Source organism: Stegodyphus dumicola, chromosome 6, assembly GCF_044657685.1.
Source record: "Stegodyphus dumicola isolate Sdum_Otavi_A_Nest chromosome 6, ASM4465768v1".
Lineage (NCBI taxonomy): Eukaryota > Metazoa > Arthropoda > Arachnida > Araneae > Eresidae > Stegodyphus > Stegodyphus dumicola.
In genome coordinates this window covers 51,550,888-51,568,730 of record NC_140773.1, presented here as the reverse complement: position 1 = coordinate 51,568,730, position 17,843 = coordinate 51,550,888, and the positions used below count along the sequence as shown (strand labels likewise).

The following is a 17,843-nucleotide window of genomic DNA, read 5'->3' as shown; positions in this document are numbered from 1 at the left end:
ACATTAATAATGGTTGCTCTTACTATACGAATAACAATTACTGTTACTGAATAAATTACTATTACTTTTGTTATTATTTAGCTAAAAATAAAATGTCATTTTCGCTTGCAAGTACGTATTCAAAACATTTATTTATGATATAGAGGATGATATGTGTAATTGCTTTCTCTAGGAAAGAATGTGAATTTTGGTTTATAAATATCTGATCTTGACTCGAGAAAATTTTTCATTTTCGGCCCATTCTTTTTTCATCAGCTAGATAGAACAATTTCATTATGTTTTACTAAAGGATTCTTTTGTGTTGTATAAAGTAATAAAGACTTAGCTGGTTAAATTTCATTGGAAAGGGCTGTTATAAAATATTCCAACTAGATTTTTAAACTAACAAACTCTTTTAACTTTTTTAGTTTCATTTAATTTTCAAGCAAATTGTCCCTGCAAATTCTGGCATAACATCCACCTACAGTGTTGAATGGTGAACAACTAACGTATCAGAAATAAGAAAATGGAGATGTGGTGGGTTGTTTTACTAAAAAGAACTATTGCCAGTAGCTAGGTAGATTTGCATAATTTCGAGAATTTAAATTTTTGCTATGCGTAATACATAAAGCTAACCAACCAGTCGTAATGAATAGAAGGAAATGTTATTTATATTCATAATACCCACATCTGTCTCAGTCTTAATAACACTTACAACTCTTGCAAAAGAAAATTCAGAACTTTCGCATTTTAGTTTCCTTCCTATTTATTGTGAAAAATGGGAAACTACTCAGCCATTTCCTGCGATAGCACTATTTTTTAATTGATCAGAAATGGCTATAGAATTAAAAAGTTCGAAAATAAGTATAGAGCTGAAACATTCGAGATAGGAGTACGTACAGAAGAATAATATTTCTTTATTATAAAAAATTTATTGCATGTGTTTTAATTACAATTTAAGTTTATTAAACTATGCTTTTGTTTAATATATGGCTTTGAATAATCCTTCTGAAGAAGTATACTTAAAATATTTCACTCTAAGTATTGAATATAATCTGTATCAAATATCTAAGTACTGAGTATAATCTGTAACCAAATGCCTTCCAAAAAGGGGGATGTCATCTACCAGAAAACTCAAGAGAAGGAAAATATAATAAAGATAATATTCAAAAGGTTTACCTAACGGCTTTTGAAGAATATGTTCCGATCTAAGAAGGTCTGATAAACATATTAAAAATTTCCAAACTGATAATATTCAAACGAGTTCATCAAAATCTTGCTCTTCAGTTATGACATCCACTGCTTAAAAGAATGACATAAACTTGAGAAAGAAACAGATGTCTTTAGGAGGCATAACGAGTTAACAAAAAATGGATACATGTAATTAAATTAGGTGAAGCGAGAAACTACTTAATGATGCGGTGCCAGAAAATAAAGCAATCTTTTAATAACCAAGAAGAGAACTTTTAGAAGGACTTTCAGCAAGCAGTAGGTTATACGGCTACTCTACTAACTTTAAACTTCCAGATCAGCTCTGAGTAACCGTAAAAGACTGTCAGATGACTTTTCATCCGTCTACTGTCTAACCTAAAGAATCGCAATTAAAGGTTAAAATAAATCTTATTTATTAACACATCGACCTAGTTCCCCAAGTCCAAAGCTTAACAGTAACAGAGCTCCGCTAGCCTGTGGGTAACCCGATCACGCGTTCAGATTAAATAGAATGCAAAGTAAAAAATTAACACAACTAAATATTTATACTTTATTAATTTATACTTTAATTAATTTTCATTCTGTTTAAAGATGAAAATAGTAAAACTTATAGTAAATCCAGATTATACGACAAATGAGTTAATTAAAACAAAACCTTATAAACAGCCCCTTTCCTCCCCAGAATTTAAATAATTCAAAAATAAAGGTCTTAATCACTTTGATATACAAAATTTTGATTATACCTAATCTTGAAGCAAGGCTTTTATGTAATTCAGAAGTGTATAAGGTATTTCTTCCGCCTTCCTAGCGTGCCTTCGTGGTGTAGTGGTTGTGCACGCTGGGCCGGTATTGCAGAAGTCCGTGGTTCGATTCCCGGCGAAAGCGATTACTCATTTTTCATCTGCCTGCTTCCAAAAATACTTAATGTCTCTACAGCGAGCCCGAACTAAAAGGGTATTGGATGAGGATTCTCCACACCCAGGATTTGGCGATTGGGTCCCCTAAAAACTCCAGTCGCCTTTAAAAGGAGGAGTATATAAGGTATTTCTCCCGCCTACCTAGCGTGCCTTCGTGATGTACTGGTTCTGCAAGCTGGGTCGATATTCCAGAAGTCCATGATTCGATTCTCGGCGAAGGCGACTGTTCATTTTTCATCTTGTCTGCTTCCAAAAATACCTAACGTCTCTAAAAGTGCAAAACATTCTTTGATGCTCAGCAAGTCCTTCCAGTTTTCCTGCAGAAAAAATTGTGTAGTATATCGAACAATAAATATTTTATGAACTTTTTGATGCCATCAAGATTACTTATCAACATTTCTTCTATATTTACAAAGTCATTTACACATTCATTACTTTAAGCTCTACAGCTTAATGCGTGTGTAAAATAACTATGTGTCTCTATTACGTCGTACACACCTCTACCTACTATTGCAACTCATAACTGGCTAATTTATTTCGACACACTATATCTCAAAGATCCAAAATCTACTTCAAAAATCCAAAAGCCTACTGTATTTTCGCTTTAATAGAGGTCGTAGCAAAATGTGCACAGAACAGCACTTACCACTTTCACTAAAGGCTTCCTTATTTTTTCATTACATTTATTATACCACCATATATATAAAATATGATCTTCTAATACTGAAAGTTGCCAGTATTTCCAATTTGGTTATCTAAGACAGTATGCTTGTTTAGAGTATTATAGACGCGACAGAAAAAAAATTATAACCAGAACTTTTCTAGTAATCTACAAAATAAAATTTATAGTTTAGATTAAAATTCTTGCTTTAAACGACATTTTATCTTCTATTTAAAATTCAAAAATTCTTATTTGAGCTAAAATATTTTTAGTACAATTGGAGTATTTATATTACAGGATTGAGTAGAAATTAATGAAGTTTCACTGAAAGAGAAAAAATAAATAAACTTTCACACATCTTTAGTTGCTAGTTGCGCTCATTTCCACTGTAATAATAGTCATTCAGCTAGCCCAAATTCGTCCTAGCTCAGCCACTGCAAATAGTTGAGTTTCCTTCTTGATTTTAGCTGTTGTATTGGTTCTATTCCTCCCGGTTTTTTATACTCTCGAGATCTTTTCCTTCTTTCTTCTTCTTCCTCCTCTTTTCTTACAATATCTTGAACATGCGTTGGCCTTCAGATGCCTCCAGTTGCTTTTTTTTTTCTCCTTTGGGCTGGTTGAGGCTGTTGCGGACTGGCTCTTGGGTGCTTACTTCAACCTTTCTGACAGATTTCTGTTGTGGATTGGATTTTTGGGTTTCCAGCTTTCGTAGAGGTGCAGGCGCTAAACCCAACACGTTCTTAATCCCCGGCTGCTTGGCCTTTGCTTGGTCTTTGCCATTTGTACTTAGTACTCCTCTTTGATGTAACGGCTGCTTACAGAGTCTGTTCGCACATTTTTCAGACGATTTTGTTTGTAAAAAAAAAATATTTTGCTTGCCATGTTTTTTGAACTGAAACTATATTTTCGAGAATATAAATTATCGTCTGCTCTTAACAGTTTTGTTTTCATGCAAAATGCCGCTGCCGCTTTTAAAGAAGCAATGGATGGAAGGCTATGTTTGTGTTCTTTCCAAAGAAAGTTATTCGTATCCAGCTATTAAAAAACGTTGTAAAAGCCGTGGTTTTTCAATATCGAAAGCTACGATAGGTAATGTTGTCAACTACAAAGGAAATAAACTTCAAAATTTAGCTTCAAGGAAAAAAACGGAATGTTTCGAATGTTGCAAAAGTAAAACCTTTATTGTTAAGCGAAAATCCGCCAATTCAAAGGACAGTTGCAAAATCATTAAAATGCTCAGTGTCAAGTGTCAACTGTAAATAAAGTGATTAATGCTGATTTGAAGCTTATAAAAGGGAAAAACATACTGTGCATCGTCTTTCTCCACGACATATCCTCGAACGCAGAACGAGCTGCAGAATTCTTTATGAGAAACATTTATCACGATGAAAATGTTGCCGCAATAGACGAATCTTTGATATACTTAAATGACTGCAACAAAAAGAAATCCATTTATTTTGTGTCTAGGCCTAGCCAAAAATCTCTATGATAGATTAAAATTTGTAGCGGAATTTATAAAGTTACTTCGGAAGATAGGTATTTGTGACCTGTGGTTATTAAGGAAACCGTGTCAAGTCTTTGACTGTGCTGAATGAGGATTTTAGCAATGTTTCATGCATTGTGATTCTGACTTTACAGAGAATGTTTACTCTAGAAGTCAGTGGTAACTTTGATATAAGAAGTTATTCTGATGCATTATACTGAACAATATGAACTGTGTATATTAATGTACACTGCGAAAAAAAAAGGGACAGTTCTGTATCACTCATTCTACTCGGCCGATTGACGAAATTCAGCTAGCGTTTTTCGTGTCTCGAAAGCGCGATTTAGGATATGTATTAGATTTATATATTGTTGTAATATAGATATTTTGACACAAAATGAGTCTTTTTCTGAAATGGCATGCCAATGTTTTTTCCGTATTTCAATTCTACGACTCAAATTACGCCAAACTGCCAAGCATAGTAAAAACCGCACTAGTAGTTTTCAAAAATTAGCTCTCAAAATTTTAGCTCCTTAATGTTAATTGAGTTTGGTATATATTTATTAATCTCTTTTTTTATTAAACTTATTTGATTCTTTCTTTCACATTTTGAAATTTATGTTCATTCCAAATAAAACTCGCCCATTTTTTTATTTATTTTTAAAATTTGTATTTTTAAATAATTTTTATAATTTTTTTAAAACAATTTTGAATTATAATCTATAAAAGTTTTACCATCATCTTAAAGCAGATGCAAAAAAGTAAGCGTACATGCAAAAAAATAAAAATTTTTTATTCAAAATTTCCGAAGATATGCGTGAATTTATATATTGGCGCGTTTTGAAAATTGGCATATTTGTTGAAAGCGATAATAACTAAATGTGGTTTAGGCACTTTGTTAAGATTGTTTGAAAGGAGAACGATGTGACTTTTATTCCGCTTATGCACAATGTAAAAAGGTAGGAACGATGTGACTTTTTTTCCGGTCCTTCACAATGGAAGCGAAAGGAAAATGGATTGCCATATATTAAGAAGTTCGCGAAGTGAATTATTCTTGGCGCAAACTGTAAAAAAGATACCAAGATAAATTTGTGAATTTCTTTGTAAATTTCGCACCAAATTTTACAAAATTTAATATTTAGACATAATTTGAATTGTAGAATCGAAATATGGAAAAAAAATGGTATGTTATTTCAGAAAAAGTCCCATTTTGTGTCAAAATGCCTATGTTAGAACAATGCTATGTAAAAATCTAATACATATTGTTACGAATTTGGTATTTAAAAAAAGCTAATGTTAGTTCAATTATAAACTAAATGGTTTTATTTCTCGCGCAGTGCAGCGCGTGACGAATATTAAAAGAAAGCTAAGCCGGAAAAATTAAAAATACAAGAGCGCGTGCGTTAAATAAATAAATATCTCTTTTTGATTTCGAGAAAGTACTGGAAAATTCTAGCGCGTGATTTTAAAATCTTATAAAAGGAGGAAAACATCTCAGTTTGTAATAGTTGCTTAGTTTGTTGTTGTTTAGAAAACTGCCGTTGTTGATTATAGCGAATTCGCGGATTAGCGTTCTTTAGCTGTTTTGAATTACGTTCTATTGTACATTTAAGTAGTTAAAAGATAACTACTGTGAGATATTGTGATACTGCATGATAATTTGAGAAAATTTAAGCATTTCTGTTGTGATAATAATAAATTTTTGTTCATTTTTCATCGGACTTGTGCATTCATTTCATAACGAACCCGTACGCACACAACAATTTTTGGTGTCAGAAGTGGGATTTGAATGCCAATAACAAGAGCGATGGAAGAGCAATTAAGGCATTTAATATCAGCCTTTGCCTCATTTAAAGAAGAAATGAAATTGGGCCAGGAATCCCTCAAGGAAGAAATGAAAGCGGCACAGGAACAAATGAAGTTGGGCCAGGAATCCGTTAAAGGAGAAATGAAATTGGGCCAGGAATCCGTTAAGGAAGAGATGAAATCTCTTAAAAATGAGATGAAAGCAGGTCAGGACGAAATGAAAAGAGAAATTACCTGCGTAATAGAAAATAAATTTGAGGCTATGGAAGGCAGAATAGACGCGGTTGAAACTAAAGTTGGACAAATAGAAGAAAGAGTTTCTTCGGTAAAAGAACAAGTAGAAGAAAGAATTTCTTCTGTAAAAGAACATATAGAAGAGAGAGTTTCTGCCGTCGAACAACAAATTGATGATAGGGTTTCTGCTGCCGTCGCCAAAGAAGTTGACAGCCTAAAGAAGTGCATAGCGACGGTAGGAAACAATTCTGAAGGTTTCAAATTTTTATCGATGCCTGCTCGTTCCGTTCTGAAACTATCTACATATGATGGGAAGACCTCCTGGCAGGTGTATAGGACACAATTTTCTATCGTTGCGGATGCGAATGGATGGGATTCCCAAGCTAAGGCCTGTCATCTCGCCGCTTCTCTGAGAGCAGACGCAGCGGATATCCTGCAGACGCTTCCCGAAAATCAAAGGCTAGATTTCGAAGCTCTATCCGGCGCTTTGGAGCTGCGCTTCGGCGAGAAATGTTTAAAAGACTACAGCAGGCTCCAATTAAAATCTCGTCAACAGAAGCTCACCGAAACGCTTCAGGAGCTCGCCACGGATGTTGAAAGGCTGTCACATCACGCCTTTTCGGAGTGCCCGACAGAAACAAGGGAAATCCTGTCCCTGCAATATTTCATCGATGGCATCCGGGACCCTGAAATACAGAAAGCACTGCGAATGGCGGATGTTAAAGATCTGAAAAGCGCTTTAGTGTATGCCATGAAATTTGAGGCAGCCCAGCAAGCCACCCGTCGAGACCGCCATCCAGTCAGAGCTGCTCAAGTCCAGGAGCCAGGGGATCAAGTCACTGCTCGTCTAGACGATTTAACTAGACAACTGAACGCCTTGAGACAGAATATTGGTGACAAGAAACCGACCGTAAAGTGCTGGAACTGCGGTGCTGAAGGAAACATCCGACGAAACTGCAGAACACCCCAGGGCACGGATGCTAAGACCGCTCCTAACAAACAGCAGGGAAACTAATTAGTGGCCATCTCGCGGGGCGGAGGTTGCCAGATCATGAAAGGCCCCAGTTTAAAGCGCTTCAGATTTCTGCAGTGAGAGGCGGCAGTAATGGACTTTTCATAATAGGACATATTAATGGAGTTCCCTGCAATATGACGATAGATACAGGAGCCAACGTTACCATCATCCGAAAAGATTTGGCTCAACAACTGGAAAGCAAACTTATCTGGACGCCGCCCTGCGTTACCCTACAGACTGTGTCCGGTGAGAAGATCAACATCGATGGAAAAGTAAATGTTAACATCACGTTTGGAAGTGCCGCTTACCATCACACGGCATATGTAGCAGAGATCACTGATTCTTGCATACTCGGATTGGACTTTCTAAGGAAATACAATTTTTCCTTGGACTTTAAAAATAACGAATTGCATTCTACATCTGAGGACATAGCGTTATTTGGAGTCAATGATGAAGTTAAATCTGTCCATAAAATCATAGCACAAGACAATATCACAATACCGGCAAGAACAGAAATTTTACTTCCTGGATCCATAGCCGAAAACAGAAATTTCCGCTACGGCATCATAGAATATCCCAATAACTGTAATAGCCCAAAAGGAGTACTAGTAGCCTCAACACTCGTCGACCTATCCAGAACGGTTATCCCGGTGAGAGTCGCCAATGTAACTGAGAAGGGGAGAATTATTAGGAAAGGTGAAGTGGTTGCAGCATGTACTCCAGTAACCACCGTTGAAAGAAAGAGTAACATCCAAGAATCCGTGTCCTCAGAGAGAATTACATCGGAGTTATTGCAGAATGCGCAATTAAACGATAAAGAGAGGAATGCTGCCGATCGCGTCATTAAAGATCTTCAAGTTGTTTTCTCCCGCTCGTCTTCTGACGTGGGTCGAACTAGTTTGACACAACATAGAATAGATACCGGCGATCATCCCCCGATCAAGCAACATCCAAGACGTCTACCGTTTGCTAAACAGGAAGAGGTGCGAACACTGTTAAAAGATATGAAAGAAAGCGATGTCATCGAGCCTTCAGTAAGTCCATGGGCATCTCCCATCGTCCTAGTCAGAAAGAAAGACGGCTCAACAAGATTTTGCGTCGACTATCGCCGGTTGAATGAGGTTACGAAGAAAGACAGTTACCCTCTTCCTAGAATTGACGACATTCTAGACACTCTTTCTGGCAGCAAGTGGTTCTCAACACTTGATTTAAAGAGTGGGTATTGGCAGGTAGAAATACAGCCTGAAGACCGAGAAAAGACGGCATTTACTACGGGACAAGGGCTTTGGAAATTCAAGGTGATGCCGTTTGGACTGTGTAATGCGCCGGCAACATTCGAACGTCTTATGGAAACTGTTTTGAAAAGCCTTTCCTACGAAGCCTGCCTCATATACCTGGACGACATCATCATCGTCGGAAAGAGTTTTGAAGAACATTTAGAAAATCTTAGAAAGGTGCTTCAGAAACTGAAAGAAGCCAATCTGAAGCTGAGTCCCGCTAAATGCAAATTGTTCCGAAAGGAAGTGACTTACCTGGGACATGTCATCTCTGCAGAAGGTGTGCGCACGGATCCTGAAAAGGTATCAGCCGTTAAATCCTGGAAACGTCCCGAAAATGTCCATCAGCTGAGAAGCTTCCTAGGGCTTTGCACCTACTATAGGAGATTCGTGAAGGACTTTTCTTCCATCGCAAGACCCCTTCACAAGCTGACAGAGAGCAACCAAAAGTTCTTGTGGACAAAAGAATGCGACGATGCATTTAACAACTTAAAGGAGGCTTTAACATCTGCTCCAATCCTGACGTATCCTCAGCTTGACCGACCATTTATTCTCGACACCGACGCGAGTAATGAAAGTGTTGGTGCTGTTTTGTCCCAAGAAATAGACGGCCAAGAACGTGTAGTGGCATACTGGAGCAAGTGCCTGTCTAAACCGGAGAGGAATTATTGTGTCACCAGGAAAGAGTTGCTCGCCATAGTCAAAGCTGTAGAACAGTTCCATCACTATCTATACGGCAGAAAATTCCTGCTCCGCACCGATCATGCATCATTGACCTGGCTTTTAAATTTCAAGAATCCTGAGGGTCAAATAGCCAGGTGGATACAGAGACTCCAAGAATATGACATCACTATCCGTCATCGTAAGGGATCATCACACGGAAACGCCGACGCCCTGTCTAGAAGACCTTGCCAAGAAAGCTGCCGATATTGTTCCAGGGTGGAAGCGAAATACGAGCTGCTGACTCCGGTCGCAAGACAAATTACAACATCAACATCGGCTGATCGAGAACCGTGGAGTGATGATGAAGTCAGGAAAGACCAGCTGGAAGACCGCGACATTAAACCCATAATTGATTTAATGGAATCATCAAACAGAAAACCTATCTGGCAGGACATTTCTATCTGTAGTCCTACAACCAAACAATATTGGGCACTCTGGGATTCACTTCACATTCGAAACGGCGTCTTATACCAGAAATTCGAATCGGATGATGGGAAGACGTTCCGATGGCAACTTATACTTCCAAGATCCCGCATTCCTGATGTCCTTAAAGAGTTACATAGCACCCCTACTGGAGGTCACTTTGGAATAATGAAGACCTTGCAGAGAGTTCGTGAGCGTTTTTACTGGAATAATGCAAAGGATGACGTGCAAAAGTGGTGCCGATCTTGCGATGCCTGTGCAGGTCGGAAAGGACCGAGGAGACGCAGCCGAGGCAAGCTGCAACGTTACAACGTAGGGGCGCCTTTTGAACGTATCGCCTTTGACATCCTGGGACCTCTGCCACGAACTGCTAATGGCAACAAATACATACTCGTTGTCATTGATTACTTCACCAAGTGGCCTGAAGCTTATCCTATTCCTGATCAAGAGGCTGTCACAGTAACTGAGGTAATGATACAGCACTGGATTTCCAGGTTCGGAGTGCCTCTTCAGTTACATTCCGATCAGGGAAGGAATTTTGCCTCGGCAGTAATCAAAGAACTATGCAAACTACTCGGCATTGACAAAACTCAAACGACGCCATTGCATCCCCAGTCGGACGGCATGGTAGAGAGGTTCAATCGAACCATCCTTAATAACCTCTCATTAGTGGTTTCCAGAAACCAACAGGACTGGGACAAGAAATTACCACTCTTTTTACTGGCTTACCGCAGTGCTGTCCACGAGACTACCGGCTATTCTCCATCACAGATGCTCTTCGGTCGTGACCTTCGTCTGCCTTGTGATCTATTGTTTGGCCGCCCTCCGGATGCTCCTTCATCGTCTGAGGAATATATTCAAGATCTCCAGGCCCGGTTTGAAGTGATGCACAACTTTGCACGAGAGCGAGTCAACTTGGCGACGGAGAAGATGAAGACCCGCTACGACACAAGAGCTACTGAACATCAGTTCCACGTAGGAGACAAGGTGTGGTTGTGGAATCCGACTCGACGGAAAGGACTTTGTCCGAAATTACAGTCACCTTGGGATGGCCCGTATACAGTCCTAAAAAGGCTGAATGACGTCGTGGTTCGGATTCGTAAGTCTTCGAACTCTAAACCTAAAGTCGTTCATTACGACAGGTTAGCTCATTACTATGGCCATAGTACGTAATGTAAATAATTGTAAATAGTATCAGACCATGGTCCTTTTTGTTTATAAATGTGTATTTAGTATTTGATTTGTATTTAGTAATTGATTTGCATTTAGTATTTGATTTGTATTTAGTATTTGTTTTGTATTTAGTATTTGATAGCATTTGATTTGTTTAAGTTAGTTATTGCATTTATTGTTTATATTGTTTGATATTGTAATGTAATGTTTATGCCTCAATTGCATTTATGCCACAGTTGTAAGTTTAGCTTCCTGTCCAGGGATTGTACTGCCCGGGACGTGCAGTCCTTGGGAAGGGGGCAGTGTTACGAATTTGGTATTTAAAAAAAGCTAATGTTAGTTCAATTATAAATTAAATGGTTTTATTTCTCGCGCAGTGCAGCGCGTGACGAATATTAAAAGAAAGCTAAGCCGGAAAAATTAAAAATACAAGAGCGCGTGCGTTAAATGAATAAATATCTCTTTTTGATTTCGAGAAAGTACTGGAAAATTCTAGCGCGTGATTTTAAAATCTTATAAAAGGAGGAAAACATCTCAGTTTGTAATAGTTGCTTAGTTTGTTGTTGTTTAGAAAACTGCCGTTGTTGATTATAGCGAATTCGTGGATTAGCGTTCTTTAGCTGTTTTGAATTACGTTCTATTGTACATTTAAGTAGTTAAAAGATAACTACTGTGAGATATTGTGATACTGCATGATAATTTGAGAAAATTTAAGCATTTTTGTTGTGATAATAATAAATTTTTGTTCATTTTTCATCGAACTTGTGCATTCATTTCATAACGAACCCGTACGCACACAACAATATCATTAAGCTGCACTTTCGAAACATGAAACACGCAATTTGAATTTCTTCCATTGGCCCAGTAGAACAGAAGATACAGAACTGTCCCTCTTTTTTCCGCGCAGTGTACATCATATGTGCTGTTCACATATTTGCAGAGTTCCTGTGTAATATTTACTTGACACAGTTATAGTAGTTACTTGTGTTATTCACTTACTTACGGTTTGCTTACAATTCAATTATATACAAGTCTGCCTGATAACTGAAGGTGACGCTGAGAAATACAAATCAGTGGGTAGGGCTTAAAATTTATGTGTTATTTTATGTCCCCACATTGGATAGAAGTATGCCAATAGTTCCGCACGCTCAGGGGTCCCAATCTCGGACGACGGACTTTAAGAAAATTCTCTCTATACTGCTGTTAAACAGTGACCAGTCGGACTGACCACTCTCGGTGACTAGAGACCACTTTGGCGTGAATACGAAAGCCTTAAGATCTGATTTGTCTTCAAGAATGCTGTCTCCCCCCCCCCGTGGGTTGACGTTGACTCAGGTGAACGCCTGGGAAGTACTGGTTAGGATCTGTACCTAGGCAGTCTCAACCACGGGGGTATATAATTTGACTTCACAGGACTAGAGCTCGAATATTGTACTCAGGCTGGTTCAGGCTTGGCAGGGACCGTACTAGTGCTGTCGTGTCTGTTCCTCCAGCTGTGAGGGGCTACATAGTGCATATTGTCGACTAAGTTCCCGGGGGTTTGACTCCATTCAGTTATCGTGGCGGGGACTGACAATGCGGACAGTACACCTTTAACAATGTGGTTTTGCCAACGGAGTAGTGCCCGGCGGCAAGGTGACAGCGTAATCTTTTCCAACGATTTTGTATTGCCCAATGCTTGTAAAAGCCGGGAGGAGACTGCGAGGGTTGCGCCCGCGAGAACGAGGTCCCACGGACGGGGAATACCCCAAACTCTGAATGGGTCCTACATAATGAGGACTTGGGACGAGGTCCTTTGTCCGGAGTGTCTGTCTGCCAGTACTACGGATGCTACCCATCACTAGAGGAATTACACTTTAAGCTCCAAGGGTCCTCATTCTCCTCGAGTAACCAGTTCCCCGAGCTAAGAGATTTACGCCAAGCCACTCCGGGGGCCTGGAATCTCATCCCTGAACAGATGTAACCGCCAGGTTTAATTTTTTTACAGTCTGGTGGTCAGACTGCTAGAAGACAAATTCTTACCAGCACAGTAAACTAGTGCTGAGGTAGTTTGGGGTTAATCAAAATACAATTTCAGATTAAATAAAATGCAAAGTATAAATTTCCATGCCTAACTACGGCAGCGTGAGGGCCAGCCAATTCTGCAAAACGCTATCTGAAACTTAGAAAATTATTATATATTTTAAATTACTTGCATTATAGTAGAACTTGCCAAAATTAGAAATTATATTAAAGCCAGGAAAATAAGATAATTAGATTAGTTAAAGTAAAACTACGAAGTAAAGCGAAGCTTCAGAGTATAATTTCTGGTGATAACAAGCTTTAGATAAAACGCTGTATTTAACCTTGGAAACATAGATCCTAAGAACCCACGTTAAAACGCTGTATTCAAAACAATGCCTTAAAATTATTTAATCATGATATCTATGCATTTTGTGCTGGCAATCAAAGCATTACCTGGCTTCTCATTCACTCATAATTGTAAAATAGACTGTTTCTAGAAAAGTTAATAGTAAAAAAAACCAGTGCAAAAATTAATTCATTTAGCTCTACTCTTTTTGAATCGACGGATACTTCTTTCATCAGTATTTTTTTTTTTTTTTTTTTTTTTTTTTTTTTTTTTTTTTTTGTCGTGTTTAAAGCTGTCGAGAATATATCAGTTCACAACATAAAACGTTTGTGGAGACAGTTTCGTCAGACAGAATATGATATTTAAAAAAAAAGTACCATCCATTTAGGAAACTTTATTACGTTGTTTTACGTTAGAATCAGTTTTACGTTAGCCTCCAAATACGGAACATTTCAACTGCAAGTATAGATTTATTAAATAAGATTTTTTTTTTGTTACAATGGTTATTACTGAGCAGAGGTTTTCTCTAATTTATGCTTATCAGGATTTCGCTTTTGCAGAAAACGTGAATTTATACATTTTGTCGGTTAACAAATGAAAGCTGAAAAGCATTTTTGCTTTTTTCGAAGAAAGAAGAAAAGCAAAAATGTGATTCAGCTATTTTTAAGCAACCATTTCCAAATAAATGTAACTAATTATCATTAGTTTACGGGTTCCAGGAGTTTTTATTGCTGCCAAGAATTATACGATAAGGGGATAAATATATTGATAGTAATAGTGTATCATTTTATATTATTTAAGCCTTTGGGAAAAGAAAAAAAAAAAGAGCATAACAAATTCTGACTTTTGACACATGGTCAGTCTGTTGTCAAAATTGTAGTCTCACTTGTTATCTACATAGACATAAATACCAATAAAATATCGATACCTGATCCTTGTCCTCCCTTTTCTTTGGCGTAATCCTTGTATCTTATATTATCATATCTCCGACGACTCAATGCATAGTGTAGCATATTATATAATCATCACTTCACTGCCATCCTTTCTAAGTTTTCTGGTGGGTTTGCTCCCTTTTCAGTGTTCACCTTTGAAACTATACTACATACACGCTATTTTTATAAAGAATGTATGTTTACTACATAATTACATATTTATTATCCCAAAAGATCTAAGTCTCTCGAAACACGATTTTGCGGTGTTTCACTTTCACGGGTCTGTTACCATTCTGAAAAATGTAAAACATTTTTCTTTCACATTTAATCTGCCAGTTATTAATTAACAAGCTAAATTATTTAAAACCAAAAGACGCAGTTCATAAAAATATTATTTTTTTAATTTTAATCTGATTGATTAAAATACTAATGCATTTAATTCATAAAACACATAATTAAAAAAATCAAATATTTCAATAGAATTAATTATATTACACAATTTTTTTCACTTTTGAAATATACCAAAGATATATAAAGTTCCATGTTAGTCTTAATGCATATTCATTCAATATCTTTATATCACTTCATCTTTATCTTTATTATATCTTTATCTTTATTCATTTAATATCTTTAATATCTTTATCACTTTTCCACCTGGGTCATGTCTACTGTCAAATCTCTACAGATAACCGTATGAAACATTAAAAGAGCCCTTTGAGGCAATCGTTAAAAATCTGAACCCTTTCAATTTTTTTTCCGCTTAGTGTTGTTTTTACCCCAACGTATATGCTTACAAATTAATATAATTTGATATCGAACTACCTTGATATTAAGCTGGTAGGGTTTGTTTTAATATAGTTTTAGAGTTCAAGAGTGCTTTGGTATGATGTTTTAAGTTTCTTTGAAATCTGGAAATGCTCAAAGACTTTTCCCATATAAATTAATTATTCTCGCCTTACGCCCTTTCGGCTTACGTAAAGTTTTATGCGAACGCTGAACTTTTAGCAAACTAGAGAAAACCTATATCATCAACCTACAGATGTGGATTTATTAAGGAATTACTCAGGAAAGTGTTTGCACATTCCTGCCTAAGTATAACTAAATTTATCTTTGAAGCCTTTGTTAAAGGGAACTCTAATTATTGTGATTTTCAAAACTTAAATCTATGACACAGATGCTTAAATCATAGATTTAATTCCCAATTTACGATTTAAGAAAATCGCATTAAATCTTCCTTGTTCATGTTATAGAAATAAGTATTAACCTATTGCAAAGAGATTTAAAATTTCTGAGTTATGATTCAAATTATGTTCACTTCAAAGTACTGTTATCTTTTAATTAGCTCATCTTCATTTTTTTTCAGACTCCCAGGAAGCTACGCATCTTAAATCAAGAAAGCAGTGAAGAAAGTGGAATTAATTCCAGAAATAGAATAGAAACGCCTCTCATCTCAAACATACCACCAGTACTTCAGGTATTTCTGAGAACAACAAAATAGTGTTTTTGAATCATACACATAAAAGGAGTTTTTTTTTTTTTTTTTTTTTTTTTTTTTTTTATGCATTAGTTCTGACATTTGCTATCCCACTGATTAAGATGATAATAAAATATCCTGTTCCTCATTGCATAAAATAAAAAATATATAAAAGGATGTTTATTATAATAAAAACTAATAAATACCGCCGAGTGAGCAGAAATAAATTGAGAATTTATTATAAATAATAAACTCACACAAGAAACTAAATAGCTCTAGAAGAACGCGGATATTGAAAAGTTTCTCCTTAGCAAACGAGAAATATCTTTTTTTTTTTTTTTTTTTTAATTTCCAAAATACCCACAGAGTAAGTCGCAATTTAGTTTATCAACTGTCTTTGAACCCTCTTAACGACAAAGCTGATTAACAACTGACTTCTCCTGGCTCTCGGAACTGTATTCATACGTTTTGCGCGGGTTCCTGAGGGCTTCGAGAAAAATCACTTCTAGAGCTTTGAAATTCGTTTTCCCAAATACCCCTGAAAGTTACCAGGTAGGCAGGAAATTTTCAAATATCACCAAAGCTCATCAAGAGCGTTTTTGCCCATATCTGGCATTCTAGTTGAGCTATTTTTACAATTTAAGCATTGTTCGATTCAGCCTCAAAAGATTAATTCTGTACGAGAAATAAACAGTTGTAGCCAAAAATAGGTTTTATGGAAAAACCGACCTTTTTGAAAAATCGTTTTTCGAATTTTTGTCAAAAAAAAAAATAAAATAGGGAAAAATGTTTTATTTAATTTATATAAAATAACAAAAACAAAATCAGTATCATAGTCAAAATATAAAACAAACCAAGAATTACATATACATATTACTTACACGAAATAACGAAAACTCAAACAAAAATTTCAAATAATATTTATATTATTTTCACAAATTTTAATTTCTCCTAAGAAAATAGGATTTTAAAAAACATAAAATATCCACTGAACGGTGGCGTAGTCTTATTTTGGACACAATATCGTCTGAAATTGAAAATACTCGTTCACTAGCTACTGAGCTTGGTTTTATAGTTTTCAGAGCATCAAATAACAAATCTAAATTTTTTGTTCTTTTATTCGTTGCCTCAAATAATGAAAATTCATCTGCCAGTGTCGTTGGATTTGCAAGTTTTCCTTCAAGGTCTTCAAGAAACGTACGAACCGATATTTTCATGGCTTTTGATAAAGCATTACTCTGATGAGTAGTTTCTTCGATTTGCTCTCAAAAAATGTTTTGCAAATGTTTCTCTTTTTGCTTACCCCCTATGATTTCCGCCATAATCTTTGGGTTTTTTCCCCATCGACTGTCTCCTATGGAATCTTTATCATTCTTCTTAATAATTTCATGCATTTTGCCCCATGGTTTTATCCAATTTAAAACAATAAAGAAGATATTAGCATTTTAAAAATACTTGAGAAACCTTGTTATAAAAAAAGTGGCAATAGAACTGAACCAGCAGCATAAAATAAAAATATAAATAGAGAAAAATGTTTTCCTATGTAATGCTGCGCTTTATAAAGCTAATTTGTTTTTAAATATAATATTCTTCAACTATCACGATCTTTTTCGGATTTAAAAGATTGTAATATTCCAATCAGATTTTCATAAACAGTTTTATAAAACGTTTCCCTCTTAACAATCTCTGGTTTAAATTATAATAGCCTTTTAGACAGTATTCTATTTCCGTTCTGCTAACTGGAAGGTGTAGTATTATTTTACCTATCCATACTTCAATCATACTACTTAACTAATCACTTCTTGTTGAAAATCTTGTTTAATTTTGAAGCTTTTTCTTGCTTTCGAATCATTTATATGATTAAATATTTTCTTCTAAATTTGCTCTCCTTTTTTAAAATATGCAACTTCTTACGCGCATATGCATTATAAGCTCAATTAAACTGCCATCTTGGGTATGTGTTTTATATATATTATAATCGCAATTTTTCTGCTTGCTATTTTTAGAAACTATGAATTTAATTACAGAAAATCCTCAACAATTTGGACAAATCAGGCCACAACTCGTTCGTTTCAAGGGATTATTTCCTGCGAAACGAAATTTATTTAATAAGCAACATTACACACATTAACATAACACAAAAAAGGAAAATTATGAAATTATTTTCCGTAAAACAAAAAAAAT

The 17,843-nt window shown here is 36.1% G+C and overlaps 1 protein-coding gene across 2 annotated transcripts in view; it reads left to right on the top strand.

Annotated features, from left to right (window-relative positions):
- LOC118188680 (CD166 antigen homolog) overlaps nt 1-17,843 on the top strand; it is a 622,864-nt gene that overhangs the window by 592,933 nt on the left and 12,088 nt on the right. For both annotated transcript variants that reach the window (XM_085818316.1, XM_085818317.1), the window contains exon 12: nt 15,549-15,659. In XM_085818316.1, coding sequence (XP_085674442.1) covers nt 15,549-15,659 — 111 coding nt within the window. The remainder of the gene's footprint in view (nt 1-15,548; nt 15,660-17,843) is intronic.